Consider the following 19226-nt stretch of genomic DNA (forward strand, 5'->3'; position numbering starts at 1 on the left):
CTAATCACTCTTGTTGGACACACTGAAGAACTGCAGGGTCAATACCTTTTTGACTAAGGGAACTTCATCTTTTTTTAATTGCAGGTTCCATTACAGCTTATAGAAAGTGTTGAATGCCGAGATATATTTCAGCTTCATTTGACTTGCAAAGACTGCAAAATTATCAGGTATGTGATGAGTTTATGCTATTGTTTAGTGTGGAAAATACTTCTTAAAGGATGGATTCATGATTTGATAACAGAAAAACAGCTTTTGAGGGTCAGCCTAGTTAGGAGTATTTTCGGAGTAGTTAGTCCCTGAAATATGTTATCTTTAGCCTACTTTGCTATTGGAAAGGTGTTTTTTATTTGGAGATGATTTTAAATTTACAAAACAGGTGCAAACATAAAAATAGTAAAGGGCACTAGTATTGTTAACATTTTACCCTATGCTTTATCGTTTGCAGGGGGCGTGTGTGTGTGTGTGTGTGTGTGTGTGTGTGCACGCGCACGCATGCGCTAGTGTGTGAAATTCTTGTTCTGAACGATTTGAAAGTAAGTTACATAATCATGGCTCTTTGCCCTGAAATACTTAAGTGTGCTTTCTTAAGAATAGGGGTATTTTCTTACATAACCCACAGTATCATTGTCACTTCACAGTTTTGCACTCATAATACTTTTTATCCAATCTACTCTCCATGTTCCAGTTTTGTCAGTTGACCTAATAATGCCCTTTATAGCATTCCCCCTACCTCGTTCACAACAGGATCCAGACAAGGTCACTTATTACATTTAGTTGCCGTGATTCTGTAGCTTTCTTTAATCTGAAATGTTTTCTACCACCTTTCTTTATCTTTTATGACATTAACGTTTTGAAGAAAAAATCTTTTATTGTAATAGAAAGTTTCTTATTTTGTATCTGGTGTTACCTTGTGATTAAATTGAGGTTGTGCGTTCTCAGCTGGAATACTATATGTATGAGGTTGTGTCCTTTTCAGGAGATTGTATTACAGCTGGAGGCAAATGGTGTCCATCTGTCCCTTGCTGGTGATGTTAGTTGTGATCACTCTTGTCAAGGAGTCACCCGCTTTCTGCGTAATTTCTATATTTTCTCCCTTGCAACTAATCAACAGTCTGGGAGGCACTTTAAGACACTAGAAATGTCCTGCTTCTCATCACATTTCTCCAGTGTTGGCTTTATCTGATCTAGTCTTTACTATAATGGTTGAAAAGTGATGCCTAAAATGCATTTTAAATTTAGTAGCTCTACCAGTTTTTAATTCCCCAAGTTTTTGCTTTATTTCTTTGACCTGTTCTGGAGTGCCAGTAAACATTGTGTGTGGACATATTGATGAGCCACACTGATTGGGACAAGAGAGAGGTTTAAGTGACCTCCTTGTTTTTTTTTTTTTAATTTTTGTTGGAGTATAGTTGATTCCTCCTTGGTTTTAAGGTAAATATTTAAGTTGCTTTTTAGCCATTGAAATTTGGCTTGCTTTTGATAGATACTGGTTATAACTCACAGTTTTAAAAGGTTGCTTATTAATTACTCAGTTTTAGATACTGCATTTAAAAAGATAAAGTATTTTTTACACTAATTATTTTAACCTCCTAGTTATATATACTGCAAATTGCACTTGATAATAGAATTGTTTTTTCCTCTACATGGTAACATCTGAAAATTTCAGTGTAATGTATCTTATTTTCGATCTAAAGTTGCTGATTTATTCTAATTGCTAAATAGATAAATTTTGAAATTATTCCCTAATTGGCTAAAAGTACTGTGAACCATTTTTGAGCTTGCTATAATAATGTCATAACAAAACAAAAAGAACTTCTTTAAACATATTGTTTGAGAAGGACAACCATAAAGCTTTGGTGGAAGAAGTGGAATAAAACCCCATTCCTGGAAGAGAATGTCATTTTACTTTAATAATTGTCAATCTCAGAAGAGATTTTATTAGTCTAAAAAAGGTTTTCCACATGTCCAGCTTTCTTCTTCTTGACATTTTGCACCATTGGCTAAAATTTGTTGGACATGTTTTGTTATTATAAATCATAAACATTAGACCACCTTAGTGGTTTTCTTTGTTTGTTTTTTTGCGGTACGCAGGCCTCTCACTGTTGTGGCCTCTCCCGTTGCGGAGCACAGGCTCCATACGTGCAGGCTCAGCGGCCATGGCTCACGGGCCTAGCTGCTCCGCGGCATGTGGGATCCTCCCAGACCGGGGCACGAACCCGTGTCCCCTGCATCGGCAGGCAGAATCTCAACCACTGCGCCACCAGGGAAGCCCTCTAGTGCTTTTTTGACTGTAGTTATCATTTCACTGTGAGTAGGCACTCTTGAAATGGTGGCTACCCTTAGGTTTCATTGTCAGCTGTCTTCTGATTACATTTGTACTTGTTTGGCTTTACAAAGGTGTCAGTTCTCAACCTTTGAGCAGTGTCAAGAGTGGCTGAAAAGACTGAACAATGCAGTCCGACCACCTGCTAAAATAGAAGATCTCTTCTCATTTGCATACCATGCTTGGTGCATGGAGGTCTACGCCAGTGAAAAAGAGCAACATGGAGACCTGTGCAGGCCAGGTAGGCCTTTCTAAAACGTTCAGATGGTGATTTCATTGAAATACTGCTTGAGATATCCATAACATGAAATGGGACTCCTTAGCATTCGTGTATTTAATCAGTGTACTTTTTATGGAGCACGTAGCATTTGCCCATCATTCTTCTAAGCTCAACGGAAGATGTTTCCTACCTTTCAGGGGGAAGGAAAGAACACTGGACTTGGCATCACAATTTACTGGGCCTGACTAAAAACACCTAGGGTATGGGTGTTAGGGAAGCCCAGTGGAAGGGAGCCACGAGCGTTATATACATGTTTGCGAAGACTTCACGTTTGAAGTGGCTTTTGAGTAGGCTTTGAAGGTTGAATAAGAGTTCATTGATAACAGACTGGGGAAAAGAACTTTAGACAGAGCAAGTAGCATGAACAAAGGTACAGAAGTGTGAACTTAGGCCACAGAATAATGGATTACAAAATGGCTTTTTGCTGTCTTTGAATTTCAAGTCATAGATTACCTTTTGTCACCCCTTTCATCTCACAGATGATGAAACAGAGGTCCAGAGAGGCCAGGTGACTTTTCTCAGGGCAAATAAAGAAGTTGGGCCTATACTGGAACCCAGGCTTCCTGACTCCTCATGAAATCTTTGTCACACTCACTGTCTTTCTCCCTCAAAAATGGCGTTGACCAAGTTCATGCTGTTTCTCTGTGTGTAGTTTTCTATAAATTGTACGTTGCCGTAAATAGAACTTTGCTGGTCCAGCACCGAATCTTTAATGTGTCTAGCTTGGAAGCAACGTCTTGAATTCCTAAGCAGTGAAACGTTGTGAGCTTCCTTCCAATAAAGTTTACTCTAGAGACTTTTTCCTTTAAACCTCAATTTTCAGTCCTGAACCTTCAATATTAACAATTCTGCCCTGGGTTGTTTTAAACATTGGAGGCTAATCTAGCAATGCTTGGATCCCTTTGTTTCCTGGCTCATTCACTGGTTAAAGCTTTTGGTTCATATATTTAATTAAATTATAGCAAACACAGACATATTTTTAAAGATGCTTTAATATGTACTTTTGTTTGACCCTCATGACCTTGTCAAACAGGCAGGATAGGCTGGTGTTTCTGTTTTGGGAGCTAAAGAAACGGAGTCTCAGAGTAAAGCCTGTTGCCAAGTCCCACTGCTAGGCAGTGACAGAGCCAGGACTTGAACCCAGTTCTCAGCTATTGGGAGCTGACTGTATGGGGTGCTGTGGATACAGAGATGAAAAACAGAGGCACCTGCCCTTGTGGAGCCTCAGGGAAAGCTCCAGGAATCCAAGCTTCCCACAAGGCTGGTCAGCCAGTGGAACCCAAAGTCGTTCACAAGAGTCACCCACACCAACCTTGGAAGGTGACGAGAATGTGACTTAGCTGTCTCTCACTTCACTCTCTTATCCATTGCATCTTTCTTTTTCCTTCTTTATATGAGATGCCATTGTATTTTAATTTTTTTTGTTTATGGCTCTTTTCAAGTTTTTTTAGTTTTTAAAAAAGTAACATTTACATGCAATGAAATGCACAAATCTTACATGTGTATTTGCTAAGTTTTTAGCCATTATATCTTATTTATTAGATTTTTAACCTCTACCATCTCGTAGGATAATGAAGTTATTGAGTGTATCTTGCTGTATTATGTTATATAAGAACTTTGATTTGTTTAAGGCTCTTAACTCCAAAAGGCATTCCCTAGTTTTGGGTTGCCAGTGTTCAGTTAACAAGGCTTGAATTTCTCCTAACCTGTTTCTCTCACAACCACAGACTGAAAATTCCTCATCTTTAGATGATTCCTTATTCCCTTGATAATTTAGTCTCTTTAGGATTTGAGTCAACTCTTAGAATATTCCTAAGATGCATCAGATCAAAACTTCACTCCTGTCTATTAATTATAGATGACTTTGTCCTGAGCTGAGATGACTTTGGTCCCCAGGTCTTTCCCTTCTTGAAGATATTTGGTATTCGTTGGCCACCAGGACATCCAATTTCCTGTCTTTTCATGGGTTTGTGATGGATGGAGGCATTTGGGGGTTAGAATACTGATTTATGAACTAGAAAACCTGAATTCAAACCTGTACTCTACCATTTAATTTTAAAAATAATACTGGGCAAGCCATTTATCCTCTCTGTACTTCAGTTTCTTTTGTTCTTCAAAGTGAGACATTTTTTTTTCTTCCTGCCCAAGCTGATCTGGATATTCTGAAGATCAAATCTGTTAATGCTGGAGAGTTCAATTCAGTAAATGTTTGAGTGCCTCCTATGTGCCATGCTTGTGAATACATTTTGGAAATTATGAATATACAAGACGGTGCCATTGTAACTGATTGGAACTTACTCTATGCGTAAAGGTTGTATTTTCTTTTCAATATATACATTCCACACTGAAGTCAACCTGCTACAACTCACATGCAATCTTACTGTACTTCAGTGACTTGGTTTGAGTGTGTGTATATATGTATGGCTTTTTCCTTTTATATATTTTCACTGTGGAGCACAGAGGAAAACCTGCTTTTAAAAAATACTGTGGTGGCATTTTTTTTTTTTTTTTTTTTGTGGTATGCGGGCCTCTCACTGTTGTGGCCTCTCCTGTTGCGGAGCACAGGCTCCAGACGCCCAGGCTCAGTGGCCATGGTTCACGGGCCCAGCCGCTCCGTGGCATGTGGGATCTTCCCGGACCGGGGCACGAACCTGTGTGCCCTGCATCGGCAGGCGGACTCTCAACCACTGCGCCACCAGGGAAGCCCCTGTGGTGGCATTTTTAAAGCCAGTCAACCTAGTTCTTTCGTCTCCACCCAATGTCATTGAGTATTGGTGGTGGCTACAGCATTACTTACCAATTACGAGCAGACCAGACAACCACATTCTTATAAGTCATCTTTATGTGAGACAGCACTTGAGATATTTCAGAGTCATGCCATTCTGTAACCTGTCCCAACACATGAGACCACAAGCATAGACTCTGAAGGGTGGAAGTTAGTTTAGTCTTTCAGAAGTTAATAAAACCTTTTATGGATTCTTCTCTGCCTAGCCTGTTAAGAGTAGAATGTGTCAGAGAGGGGGGAAATGGGAAAATTACATCATTACCCTGTATTCATATAAATCGTAGTTTCTGACTGTTGAACCTGTCATAGTTAAGCCAGCCATACTGTGGCCACAGCTCTAAGTCTTAATCTGCTTTGGAGGAAGTCACCACATTGCTGTTGGAGTTCATTGTAAAACTCTTGACTCTGCTCTTAGCCCCTTTCAAACTCTAAATAAGAATGGCCTGGACTTCCCTGGTGGTACAGTGGTTAAGAATCTGCCTGCCAATGCAGGGGACACAGGTTCAAGCCCTGGTCCGGGAAGATCCCACATGCCGCAGAGCAACTCAGCCTGTGCATCACAACTACTGAGCCTGCGCTCTAGAGCCCGCGCGCCACAACTGCTGAAGCCCATGTGCCTAGAGCCCATGCTCCGCAAATAGAGAAGCCACTGCAATGAGAAGACCGCGCACCTCAACAAAGAGTAGCTCCCGCTCACCACAACTAGAGAAAGCCTGCACACAGCACCAAAGACCCAATGCAGCCAAAAATAAAAAAAAATTAACAGGAGAAAATTAAAAAAAAAAAGAATGGACTAAAGCTTAAAGCTTCTCTCCCATATGCTCAACATCCTCATTTTAGCTGCCTTCTTGGTGACTGTTCTGTACTTCAGCATTAATCTGGAGTTCTGACAGATGACTGGGCAATTCAGTTGCTATTTTAGTAGCATCAGACCCACATCTCTGACCTCTCTTCTATGATATACCCATTAAGCACATTTTGATTAACTATGAATAGCATGACTCTGGGTCATATACTGTTGTGCAGCTGCCTGTTTCGTATAAAGTAAAAGCCCTTGTCAGCAGAGTCCGTTTTCTGAGTTTAAATGCAGTCCAGTAAGTGTATACGTCTAGACGACTGTACTGGGACCTTTGTTCATAGAAAAGAAGGATTCTTCCCTCCGTATTTGAAAATCTGGGAGGGCTAGTTCTCACCTTCTCTGACTCTGATACTGTTCTTCCTCACAGTAAGGGCCTGGCCCTTCTATCCCAGGCCTTTAAGTTGTGTATAATTGTAGGCTTGAATACTCAGAATCACTGGGAAGGTAGGCTTTTGCGGGGAAGTTGTTTTTAGACTGCTGGTTGACACTGTGGTTATGATAGAGGGATTTACTGCTTTAAAATTTTTTCATTCCCATTAAAATAAGAATTGCTAGACTGTTTGTAGTATAAGAAATACAAAATGTTAAAAAGGGACAGATCCTCATTTGGGGATGGGGGAAGCACACAGGAAGGGTTGAAATGGAAATACAAAGCTAAACAAATAAATTGGGGTATTACAGCATATCTAACGTTGAATCAGTGGAGACACGAGAATTCTGAGAGGGGAGTTCTTAAGGGAAATCCAGCAATATATGTGCTTGGCATGCACTTTTCTGGCAGAATAAACACAAGTGAACTTCTAACACAATTTAGCAAAAGCCAGTTGAATTACTCATGTATGTAAGGTCTGCTGCTAAATTTTTTTTTCAAGCAGTGGTTTTCAAACTAGGTTGTGATCCACCAGTAGGTCATGAAATCAAAGTTTTAAGAAATGAAATATGAAATGAAAATTCAGGATAGAAAATATCAGTGTATCACACACATAGTAAGGGTGGGTATTTTGTGAAACTTTAAAAAAATAAATATGTCGTATTGAGTTGTGATGCAAAACATTCTTATTGTGGGTTGTGATGGTCAGTTTCAAAGTTGAAGTTGATGAAGTCACTGTTTTAGAGGATACAAAGATAATTAAAACTCTTCTCAAGGAACTTGAAACAACAGATTTTCTGTGCTCAGTACTCAGTGTATATTTCTTTGTGTGTAGCTCAGAATTTCATGCCGGGGATGGTAATTCTAAGCCCTTTCTTGGGCAATTGTTCTATGTAGAAAACTGCCTGAGGAGGAGGGGAAGGAGGTGGAAGAGAAGGAGGTGGGAGAGGAGTGGGGGGAAGGAGGAGGAGGTTCTTGTTGTTATTTTGCCAGTGATTATTTTAAAGTTATAGAAGATTCTATTTAGAGTATGTGTTTAAGATAGAGGTACTAATGTAAATGACCATTAATTAAAATACCTTTACCTTTTGCAAAGACTTAGAGCTGTATCCTAGGTTGGGGAAAATCTTGTCATTAATTAATGAACTTGGAAGTTGCCATAGTGCTTACAGCTTTTATATTGCGATTAAAAGTGAAAGATTCCCTGTGTAGAATTATTGATGGTCACCACTCCTTGCAATTTGTAGACAACACTCCAATTCAGATAGCTTTTTCCTATTTGGAAGATTATATTTCTTTTAAAACTTTTCCAAAATGGGATAGATTCAGTTGATTATTTCTTCCTGCATCTCTGAACCTCACCTTTTTATAGCTCTCCTTCAGGAAACATATAATAACTTAGTTTAAGCTCAAGAAAAGCAGTTTAAATGGGAAGTAGTTTTATAGACTTGTCCTTCATTCAAGTAATTGCTATTTCATATTCTGAAGCTCTTCTCCCAGGGAGAGCAAAGCTTTGATCACCAGTGCTGGCTCTTTTATGCTTTTGTTACTGTAGTTTCTCCCAGCCCCCACCAGTATTTATTTTACAACCTATAATATTATATGTTAGAGGTACTGCTTAATGGTTTGTTTTGTTGTTGTTATTTGTTTTTTATAAAATTACTGCTCTAGGACTGTTTTCAAGGAAGGAAGTTATTTCAGATTTAATGACTTTTATGTTCGGTTCATTTCTGCCTTTGTTGCTCGCTGTCTTGAAGAAGCAGCTAAATTCATTAGGGCAAATGTAGGCAGGTTATACTTGTTTGGGTGGATGTTCTTACAAATGCTCAGCACTGTAGTTACTAGTGTGGTGTTTCTTGAGATTCCTGGGTACTGGCAGTTAAAAGTCCATGATCTTTTAACTGCAATTCTGTAATCTGTAAGGTTCTGAAAATCAAAAGATTTTTATTTTATTTGGTAGTTTGACTTGATCTGAACTATTTGTTGCTTTATTTATCCCATTTAGTGTGAATTATCCATGCATTTCACTGTAATGATGTTAGTGTTTGGTTAATGCTGTTGATATCATTAACCCAGTATTATTATACATGCACACCTTAAAATCCAGAAAATTCAGGTTCTGAAATCTGGCCCAAAGTGTTTCTCATGAGGAGTTATAGGTCTATACTACTATTCTTGATGAACTTGTTGATTTTATTTCTTATGTATACATCAGTCTCAGTGTGGAAATGGGAAAGTAGCCAGTATAGGGATAAGAACATGGGTTTTGAGATTAGACAGACCTGCCATAATAATCACCTCAGTCTCAGTTTTGTCCTCTGTAAAATGAGCCCAGTGATACTACTCTCAAATTTGATAGTAGTGATTAGATAATATTCTTTTTTTGTTTTTTAGTTTATTTTTAATTGAAGAGATAATACTAATTCTTAATTAAAATCAAAATTAATTTCCTCATTTCTTCTTATAGTCTTACCTGGCAGGAGATTTTTAAAAATATGTTATTTATATAATACCTTTTTAAAAATAACTGAGCAGGGTAGCAATGCTTTCATTCCACCTGTTGTGGAAAATCATATTCATTTCGTCCTTTCTTCTATCTGTCTGTGGTTCTTAGGGGAGCACGTAACATCAAGGTTTAAAAACGAAGTGGAGCGGATGGGTTTTGATATGAACAACGCCTGGAGGATTTCCAACATCAATGAAAAGTACAAGTGAGTTGTATTTGATCCCTGTGGACTGTGTTTCATGGCCACTGCCTTTGCAAGAAACCCCAATTCTCATGTGGCAGGACATTTGAATTTAGACTTTTTCTTTGAAATGGAGTTTTATTTATTAAATCTAAATGCCTCATCTTCAGCATACTTCTTGAGCCTTCTGTTCCCATTGCTATCACTGGAGTGGAAAGAGATCCTTACTTATAGTAGGATCCTGGAACCTTCCTTTCTATCCCCTCCTATTCTTCCTGGCACATGCATGTCTAGATAATATTGTGCTTACCTGTAAACAGGGAGTTTCTGTTGTTCTCATCACTGCTTGACATCACATTAGAGATAAGATTAGTGATCTCAGAAGCAGTGATAAAACGCTTACGAGTTGGTTTTTACTGTAATTTTACTCCAGATCCTATGAAATAGGCTACCGTATTATTCTGTAATTTGTTGATCTAAAACTAATGTCACAGCTATGATCGCTTAACCATTAAATATTAATGTAACCATTATTACATATTTCCGATTACCTATTTCCCTAAAAGGTATAAGAACTTTGGTAGGGGAGGGCAGTTAACTACTATGATTTTGGTGATCCAAATTTCTATAAAACAAAAGAAAATTGTCCAGAATTTTAAAATTAACATATCCTTCTCCTCTTAAGTTTCCCTGCAGCAATTGGAGGCCTTAATCACTCTGTTGTCCTTCCAGCTGCCTCAAATTATGATAGGTATTTTCCTGGACTGTTTGTGGGTAGCCACCGGAGCATTTCCTTTTTTGTTGGAAAAACAACGGCTAATTACTATGCACAGCTCTTAACATGGACCTTGGCCAAGGAGGTGGTGTGAAGAATCAGGAGCTACAGACGTATCATACTTTGCCTGTTCTCAGTGACAGGTCAAATTAGAGAATTGAGGTGGAGTGAGGAGGGGGGTCCTCAGGGAGCCTGAGGCTGCCACAGGCTTTGCTCACATGTAACCCACCTTTCCTATACTGGAAACTGCTTATCTACAAGTGAGAAGCTCATACTTGCTGAAGAGCTGACTACTAGGTAATGTAATCCTTAGAGAACAAGGAATATAGTGATCCAGAATATTGGGTGAAGTAAAACAAAACCTGAATTAAGCTAAGCTTGTTGAGAAAAAATTTTTGAGTTCAAAAGCTAGTGGTTTTCAGAAACCTCTTTTTAATATGGATTTAAAAAATTAACTTCTTTGAGCCCACTATTTCCACTTCAGAACCAGCCTTCAGGACATTGAAAAGTTCTTCGTACTACAAAGGAAGAATAAGAGCCAAATTTACTCTTAAGCTTGAAAGAAGATAAAAGGAACAAGACTTATGGTTAGAGTGTTAATTTATAATCTGTGTCCTAGGTTATTTTTAGGAGTTTGTAGATAGGTATTAGGAAGTTTGTGGAGCTACTTTTGGTCAGTCTCCATTCTCCTGGTTAGGCTTTTGAATTCCTGATAATCTGGAAATTGAGAATAAGAGAGAGAGATTTAGTGCAGAATGATCAGATCCCTCAATTCCTAAGCAGTTTGTATTTTCCTGCCTCTTCCCCTAATGCATAGAGTAGGTAGGCCATGATGGTAGCGGAGGACGAGGAGCAGTTTGTATATTTTTGGATTTGGATTAAATGTCTTATTGCCTTCGCTATTGAGAAGGAATATTGGGTTTCCCAGAGAGAGACATGTCTTGTAAGTAAAAAACCTATCAGAAATAATGCTTTCTAGGGCACCAGCTGGACTAGTATGTGCCTACTAGTATTTTCCCTAATGAAAACAGCTTTTCTTATGCAACATGGTAAATCAACTATAATATAAAATAAAAGTTAAATTTAAAAAAGAGAAAAACAGCTTTTTTTCCCCTTGAGTGTAGTTTATTCTGAAGTACGTTTTATAGAAATTATGATTAATAGCATATTCACATTACTAACTTGGCTTAATGGAGCTACGATTATGTATGCAGATGGGGCTGACCCATAGTGCTCTATCTATATACCCATGGCTGCACCTGTTACCTATAATTAGGACACCCTGTTTGGTTCACATCAAAGAATATGTTAGTAATCCTATGAGGTCTCTGGAAACTTGAAATTGTGGGCTCTGGCCCTTCTTTTCATGTTTCCCTGAAAGACTGAGGGTCTGGTAGAGGTAACACAGACTTCCACCTCTGCAGTTGGACTGGGCATTTGTGTAGTTAGAAATGACCCACATATTGGTTACAACAGTTACAATGGAGTAACTGCCTCTCAACTCCCCTTTTTACATTGATAGTTAAGATCGCCAGATTTCCAAAAGGCAGCATCAAGTGGAACAATCCAAGATAGTACATATATACATAAGTAAACACTTAAGGCAACCCATTCTGCTGAGCAGGCCAAGACTCAGGTAATGCTCCTCATTGCCTTTTAACAGGCTCTGGGGTAGCTTGATCGACATCCTTCTGCTGGCTCACTCATGTCTCTCCCTTTTCTCCCCTCCCTCTCTGTCTTCTTCCCTTCTCCCTCTTCCTCACCTTCCCTGTTAGGCTGTGTGGTAGCTATCCACAGGAGCTCATAGTGCCTGCTTGGATCACTGACAAAGAACTAGAAAGTGTCGCAAGCTTCAGGTCCTGGAAGCGCATCCCCGCCGTCGTCTACAGGTAAGTAAGCCTGGCCAGACCCAGCCTGGTCTGGTGCTACTGCCCACTGCATGTGGTCTGCTGCTTCTGTTGCTGCTAACCTGGGGGTGGGGGTGGGGGGTGGTTCAGGGAACTTTCCAGGTTATTCTGTACTTCCTTATTGCTGAAGCTGCTCGTCCATTCATATACCAGTAATTCATCTGGAACACTACCTGATGATTCAGTTGACACTGAAAAAATTTTAATAGAAAAGTGGCTGGACTTGCTATTTTAAGATCCTTTTGACATTCTGTGGGAAGATAATGTGCTCATTGCATTTAGCTTCAGATGTTGGCCTTTGGATTGAGAGGGATGAATCCTAGAAAGTACAAATTGGGAGTGTAGATTTGAGTCATTTGTGATTGTCTTTGTGGTTGAAACTTTGACAGATGGAAGAGGTCTGCTTTGAGAGGGAGCATTTAGAGAAGAAGGCTAGGGCTTGGCTGGATAGATGCTATCAGAGATCAAAGGCAGGAGAGTCAAGGGAGGCAGGTCCTAGGAGGGGGTGGTGGTGTGGTGACGAGCACAGGTTTTAGAATTCAGGTCTTCTCTCTGACACACCTTGCTGTGGCACCTTGAGTAAGTCCCCTAACTGACCTCAGCCCTTTCCCAATTAGTAAAATGGGAATGATGTTCTTACTTCACAGGTATGCTGCAACATCTGAATGAAGCACTGGGCTTCCTAAGCAATGTCTGGAGTAGGTTGTATTCCTGAGGGCTGCTTTTATAATTCAGTGAATAGCTAGCTCAGTTCTCACAGAATCATGTTAAATTTTTAAGAGGTCATTCCCTCTTATTTTGGAACAGTTTCAGATGTCCTTGTAATATCACGTTCTCCATTTCATTTTTCCAGTTTGCAGACATTATGGACTCTCCTTGAATTTGGGCCAAACCAGTGAGGTTTAGTTAGAAACTCATGCCAGGAGGCAGTCCATTGAAATACTGAGGTTGTAAGAAGGGGTTTATTTCCTTGTGGAATTCCCACTGAGGTAACCAGCTTGTTTAGCCCATGGAAGGCAGATTCTGATGCCCACCCTGAAGAGGGAGAGATGGAAAAGTACTTATTTGCTTCTGTCCCAGTGGAACCCATTAAGTTTTCAGCCTCAGTTTTCATCACCGTTGTTTTCAGACACTCCTAGAAAAGTAGGTCACCAAATTTACTTATCACTCAAATAGTAAGGATGACACAGGAATTAGAGAGAGCAGTGAAAGCTGAAAGGATTAATGAGTCTTATCAGTGATCGGCCCAGCTCAAATAGGGAAAGCAGCCAGCTGCTGCTCTGTGGACAGCAGCTGTTTAGATCAGCAGCCCTGGCATTTGTGAGGTTTGCTGACTTTGAGCATAAGGGGAAAGGATTCTCATTCTCAAAGTAAGGGTCTTTTGGTGAATTCTCCCTGTTGGTAGAGAGGCCTAAAAGCGTAGGCTGAAGAAAAAAACTTAGAGTAAACATGGGAAGCTTCTTTCCCCTTCCAAAGTTTATTCCAGAGGGCATAAGCTTCCCTAGCTCAGGTGGCAGGATGCTTCTGAATCCATCGTGTGTTTACTGAATGTAGTTGTCTGTAAATTGCAGTAATGACTCCTTAGGTTGCTAGCAGCAGTTACTTGACAGCACCATGCTGAACCAGCACCTGATTTAGTGCTTTCTCCTATGGTGATGAGAGAGTGCTTAATTGGATTTATTATTGAAGACAGAGATTGCTTTAACACAGAAAGATGGTGCGAAGGGCGCCCATCTGTAGTGTAATTCACAGCTCTCCCCCTTTGTGCATTGAGTGATTGTTAGAAACTTCTAGTTATTTAGGGAGTTGATTAATACTAACTTAAGGATAGTTTAAACATTTGTACCTTTCTATATAAAACTGAAGCATTTAGTAGGGGACTCATACATTGGACATCTTAATTTTTATTTTTCCTTGTTCTATTTGTAAAATGATGGAAATGCTCTTTAGTGATTTTTAGCTGTAGTGTTTTTGTTCTCTTTCATGCAATCTAAAGCATTTAGAAGACTGCAGAAAACTTCACTGCTTATTGCAGCAGTTCAGTTGCAATCTAGCTATTATAATACTATGGCCCTTAGGGAATTCCCTGGCGGTCCAGTGGTTAGGTAGGACTCCTGCTTCCACTGCAGGGGACACAGGTTCGATCCCTGGTGGGGGAAGTAGGATCCTGCATGCCGCGTGATGCGGCCAAAAAAAAAATAATGTGGCCCTTAAAACCCAAGACCCAGGCTGACGAGTGCCATCTACTGTTCCTCTCGAGCATTGCTGGGAAAGATTTCAGAAGAAAAGGATGTGCAGGAAAGGCCCTGCCAGCCTATCCTATAAAGGGTTTGCTGTCAATCAGCTCATTGGTTACTCAGCACCTATTATAGTATGCTAGGAGGCATTTTAAGAATCAGTGAGGTTTTATTTATAGTTTGGCTCCATTCAGCAGGTGACCCAATTGAATGTGTTGGCAATACACAAGTACTTTCCATTATTTGTCTCCTAATGAGGGAGGATTTAAAAACTACAAGCAAACTGATGGTTCCAGTGGAATTTGATTATTGCCAAATTTAATTTATTGCTTATGAGTTTTAGGATTGAAAACAAAAATCTTTCTCACATTCCTTGAACAAGATAAATAGATTCAATAGTCTGTTTTTTAAAAATCCATCTGTGCCCTACATGTGTTATATGTGTGTATGAATATGTGTTTAGAAACAACTTTAATGGGAGTAAAAGACATTGACATTTCTCTCTAGGATATAAAATTGGGAGACATTAAAATTTTTTGCTTACTAGCTTTTCTACTCATTTATTTTTAAAGTGAACTGATTACCTCTATAACTTCTAAAAACAGCTTTATTGAGATGTCACATACAATTCATTCTTTTAATGTGTATAGCTCAGTGATTTTTTTTTAGTATATTTGCAACTATCACTACAATTATTTTAGTACATTCTCACCACCCCAAAAAGAAACCCCAGACCCATTAGTAGTCACTCCCCATTCCCTCCCCCAAGCTCCTTAGTTCTGTGTTATCAGTAAATCTACATTCTGTCTGTATAGATTTACCGATTCTGGACACTTAAATGGAATCATAGTATGTGGTCTTTCATAACTGACTTCTTTCACTTAAGAGCAATAACATACTCAAGGTTCATCCGTGTTGTAACGTGTATTAGAACTTGATTCCTTTTCATCGCCAAATAATATTACCTTTATAACTTTTTAGTTGCTAAAATTGCCTAACTAAAATTCCTAATGAAGAAAAGCTTGGGTTTTTAGAGCATCTTAAGGTAGACTATGAGTATGATTTCTGGTCTTCTTTTTTTTTTTTTTTTTTTTTTTTTTCTGTTTGCAGTACGCAGGCCTCTCACTGTTGTGGCCTCTCCCGTTGCGGAGCACAGGCTCCGGACGTGCAGGCTCAGCGGCCATGGCTCACGGGCCTAGCTGCTCCGCGGCATGTGGGATCTTCCCGGACCGGGGCACGAACCCATGTCCCCTGCGTTGGCAGGCGGACTCTCAAAACCACTGCGCCACCAGTGAAGCCCTGGTCTTATTTCTTGATAAAGGATCTTATCAGAGCATGGCTTATTGATATTTATTCTATTCATTTCCTTCTAATAGTTTACAGAAGGGTGGCTGGCTCATTGAGCTATCTGCCTATAGTAAGAGCAGTTGTGATTCATGAAATGTCAGGAGGTTTTGTAAAGCAGTCCACTATGGGCCAGGTAAGTATATCCGTCCCACGTGTGGGATCTTGTTTTGAAAAGAATCCTCAAGCCAGCCCTAAGTGTACAGTTGCTACAGTGGGCCCTCAGAAGTCAGTGACGAAACAAATGTTTGTCAGCATCTATTATGCTAGGATATTCAGGTGTAGTATTAAAAAGGAGAGATTAATCCTTCATTATTAAGTGTGGTATTTGTAGTTTTTTAACTGATTTTCAAAAAATAAATTTAAATATTCAAGTATTTTCTTTATGAATATTAATTTTTCTCTGACAATACACTTTTATCATTTTGTTGGTTATTCTCCAGAGGTCTCTAAAATGGTTTGGTAATCAAGAAAGATGCAGATAGGTTTTGTTATTTTTTATTTTTAATTATTATTATTTTAAATATTTATTTATTTGGCTGTGCCAGGTCTTGTTTGCGGCATGCAGGCTCTTTTAGTTGTGGCATGTGGGATCTAGTTCCCTGACCAGGGATCAATCCCGGGACCCCTGCATTGGGAGCACGGAGTCTTAACCGCTGGACCATCAGGGAAGTCCCTAATTATTACTTATTTATTTTTTGTCTGCACTGCACGGTATGTGGGATCTTAGTTCCCTGACCAGGGATCAAATCCGTGTCCCCTGTAGTGGAAGTGTGGAGTCTCAACCACTGGACCGCCAAGGAAGTCCCAGGGTTTTGTTATTCTTGTTCCTGTATAAGACTTCTGCCCTGAGAGGACTTGAAGCTAACCCATCACTTACTTGCAGTCAAGCTGTTCATTAAGGCATTTAAAATCTACTATCTCACTTTTTGTATGAGCACAGAGCATCTGAATGGGGCCACTGGGATGGGTACAGTTGTTGTCTTGTTCCCCGCACAGGCACCAGAGCAATGGAGCTGTCATTGCCCGCTGTGGACAGCCGGAGGTCAGCTGGTGGGGCTGGCGAAATGCTGATGATGAGCACCTGGTGCAGTCAGTAGCCAAAGCTTGTGCCTCCGACTCCCGATCCAGTGGCAGCAAGCTGTCAACTAGGAACAGTCCCCGAGACTTCCCCAATGCAGGAGACCTTTCTGATGTGGAGTTTGGTAAGGTGCTCCCTGGGCCTCTGGCAGCAGTTTTTATAGCATCTGAGAACCTTTTCTTGAAATGGCCTTCTTGTAAGACACAGAATTTGTTTCATAGGAGAGAGAGAGTGAAGCATCAGTTGATGGGATTGTTTGAGGAGTCATGGATCTTGGCAAAAACCAGAAGACCCTCTGTTTCAGACTTGGTTTAAGTGGACTAGAGTGTTTGTTGTCTTTCTTGCCATCATGACAAGATGGAATATATATGTAATAGGGGACCTACAGTGTCTCCAGACCATGGGGGAAAACACCAGGATTATGTTGTAGTCATTCTAGGACTACAGAAATGCGGTATAGGAGATTGTAGGCAAAATAGAAAACAAACTAGAGAGAGAAGTCCTATTGTATTAATGTAGTTTTGGTTAGGTGGGTTTCACTTAATCGAGTTTTTTGAATACTGTAATAAGTGCCTGTGGTTCTTACTCTGTGGCAATTCTGGGAGAGACAGGTTCATTTAGTTTTTCCTTCCTGCTCCTGATGTCCCTAGATTCTTCTCTGTCAAATGCTTCAGGAGCAGAGAGTTTAGCTGTCCAACCACAGAAGCTTTTGATCTTGGATGCACGCTCCTATGCAGCAGCTGTGGCGAACCGAGCCAAAGGAGGAGGCTGTGAATGCCCAGGTGAGGCGCACAGTGCTTTCGTCCCTGACCCTCTGTCCCTGTGAGTCCACCCCATGCCCAGCTGGGTCTTAGTTCTCAATTTGAAGTGAATGGAAAGCCATGTTCCTCAACCTGTCTTGAGACAGCCAGAGCTCCTTTTTGGATTCTTAATACTGTATGCTCTTTTTAAGGGAGAAATGGAGGAGGAGGTGCAGTGAAACCAAAGAATCTTCCTTCCCTGTGCCAACTTTTAGGTGATAAGGAAAGTAAATCCTCTCCCATAATAAGGCCTGTTATGTTTGGAAGCTTCTTCTTTAGCAGCTCAGTTTCTCAGCCTTCTAAAAGCTTTTTTTTGTGTTTGACAGTGGGTATGCTCATTACTAGCCTCACAGAAAACTCCTCACATGACTTTTACTTAGAAAACATGGGGTAGAAATTGAAGCAGCAGATACAAAACTCTAGCAAAGTGCCTCAGTCTTGACCTGTAACACCCCTACTGTTTGAACGCTGGCTTTCTCCAAGGACCTGTTAGGTGCCAGTTGTGTGCTGTTGGAGCAGGTAGAGGCACTGAGCTCCTTTTTCAGCTGTGAGCTAAGCTGGAATCTAAAAGCAGTTGTACCAAGGTGAAATTTGAATGCAGAAATGCATGGTTCTGCTAGGTTCTTTTCAAAGAGATTCCAGAGATGCAAGTGAGGAGAGACCCAAGAAGTAAACCTGGGGTAAGATGGAAGTATACACATCTTTTTTTAAAAAAAATAACAGCTTCTATTTTATATCAGTATCTTCTTCACAAATCTAACCTTCCTTTTTGAAAAGACAGCTAAAAATCAAGCACTGTTTTCCTCTCATAATAAAGGACTGGGCTAATAGGCATCAAAACATTGGCATTTCATTAGTCAGCAGCTACAGTGGGTTTGTTTTATAGCCAGTTTGCTCCTTTTAAATTTGGCCATTTGGACTTTAAATTCAACATATTTGTGTTCTCTTTGTTGTTATTCTCTCCAGAGTATTACCCGAACTGTGAAGTTGTTTTTATGGGGATGGCAAATATTCATTCAATTCGGAGGAGTTTTCAGTCTCTGCGATTGCTGTGCACACAGATGCCAGATCCGGGAAAGTAAGACCTTGGCTTTGGCTTTAAGTTTGCACTGATTTTTTTTTTTAATGAGTTTGAAAGTGTCTTTCTATTTTTTGGTGAATTTCAGTTTAACTTTCAGAGTCCCTGGTTATTCTTACTCCTGTGTTAGGAGCATGCAGCACAAAGGAGGAGCTGGAAGAAAAATCTAGCACTTTGAAAGGTTTAAAATGTGCAGCAAAGAACAGATCTCAGCCCTCAGAATGGAAGCATTGCCGTCTTATTTTTCCTGGGCCCTCTTCCTTTTCTTCCACATGTTTTTGACTCAGAGTAACTTAATTCTTTGTTTTCTGACATACTGTAGTGACACTTAACTTGCTATGAACTGGAATGTTTTACTGTGAAGAGTAAAAATTTATTCATTATGTTCTGAAAAGGGTTAAAAATTCTTTAAACTTGCCAGTAGGTCAGTTCCTTTTACATTTGCTTCTAATTTCTAAACTACCATCTTACTTACTAAGAACATTACCATGATTTTTATTGCTTATTAAAAATGAATGGCTGGCATTTGCTGTGAGGAAGGTGAAATAACACTCCTCCCCCCAAGGGAACTGTTTGAATACAAGATAAATTAGGAGGAATGCTCTGTAAAACAAATATGGACAGATAAATATTTCGAATCCCCTGTTTTACTGTTTCAGGAAGCCAGAAATGTGCCAGAGAAGACAGAATTTTCTCTGTT

General features: G+C 39.9%; 1 protein-coding gene across 42 annotated transcripts in view; it reads left to right on the forward strand.

Moving 5' to 3' along the window:
- MTMR3 (myotubularin related protein 3) overlaps positions 1–19226 on the forward strand; it is a 153043-nt gene that overhangs the window by 100504 nt on the left and 33313 nt on the right. For 35 of the 42 annotated variants that reach the window (XR_016387546.1, XR_016387544.1, XR_016387545.1 and 32 more), the window contains 8 exons: positions 85–167; positions 2398–2564; positions 9232–9328; positions 11855–11968; positions 16567–16772; positions 17299–17430; positions 17601–17663; positions 18415–18526. Coding sequence is in view for 36 of the 42 variants with exons in the window: in XM_089894688.1 (XP_089750814.1) it covers positions 85–167; positions 2398–2564; positions 9232–9328; positions 11855–11968; positions 16567–16772; positions 17299–17430; positions 17601–17663; positions 18415–18526 (974 nt within the window). In the remaining 6 variants the exon portion in view is untranslated. Of the gene's footprint in view, positions 1–84; positions 168–2397; positions 2565–2594; positions 4915–9231; positions 9329–11854; positions 11969–16566; positions 16773–17298; positions 17431–17600; positions 17664–18414; positions 18527–19226 lie in introns of those variants that run through there. The other 7 variants (XM_089894684.1, XM_022550895.2, XM_022550898.2 and 4 more) reach the window with 4 other exon arrangements.

Source organism: Delphinapterus leucas, chromosome 14 (genome assembly GCF_059928025.1).
Source record: "Delphinapterus leucas isolate spDelLeu-1000000601 "Yukka" chromosome 14, BTC_Dleu_Yukka2, whole genome shotgun sequence".
In the NCBI taxonomy this organism is placed as follows: Eukaryota; Metazoa; Chordata; class Mammalia; order Artiodactyla; family Monodontidae; genus Delphinapterus; species Delphinapterus leucas.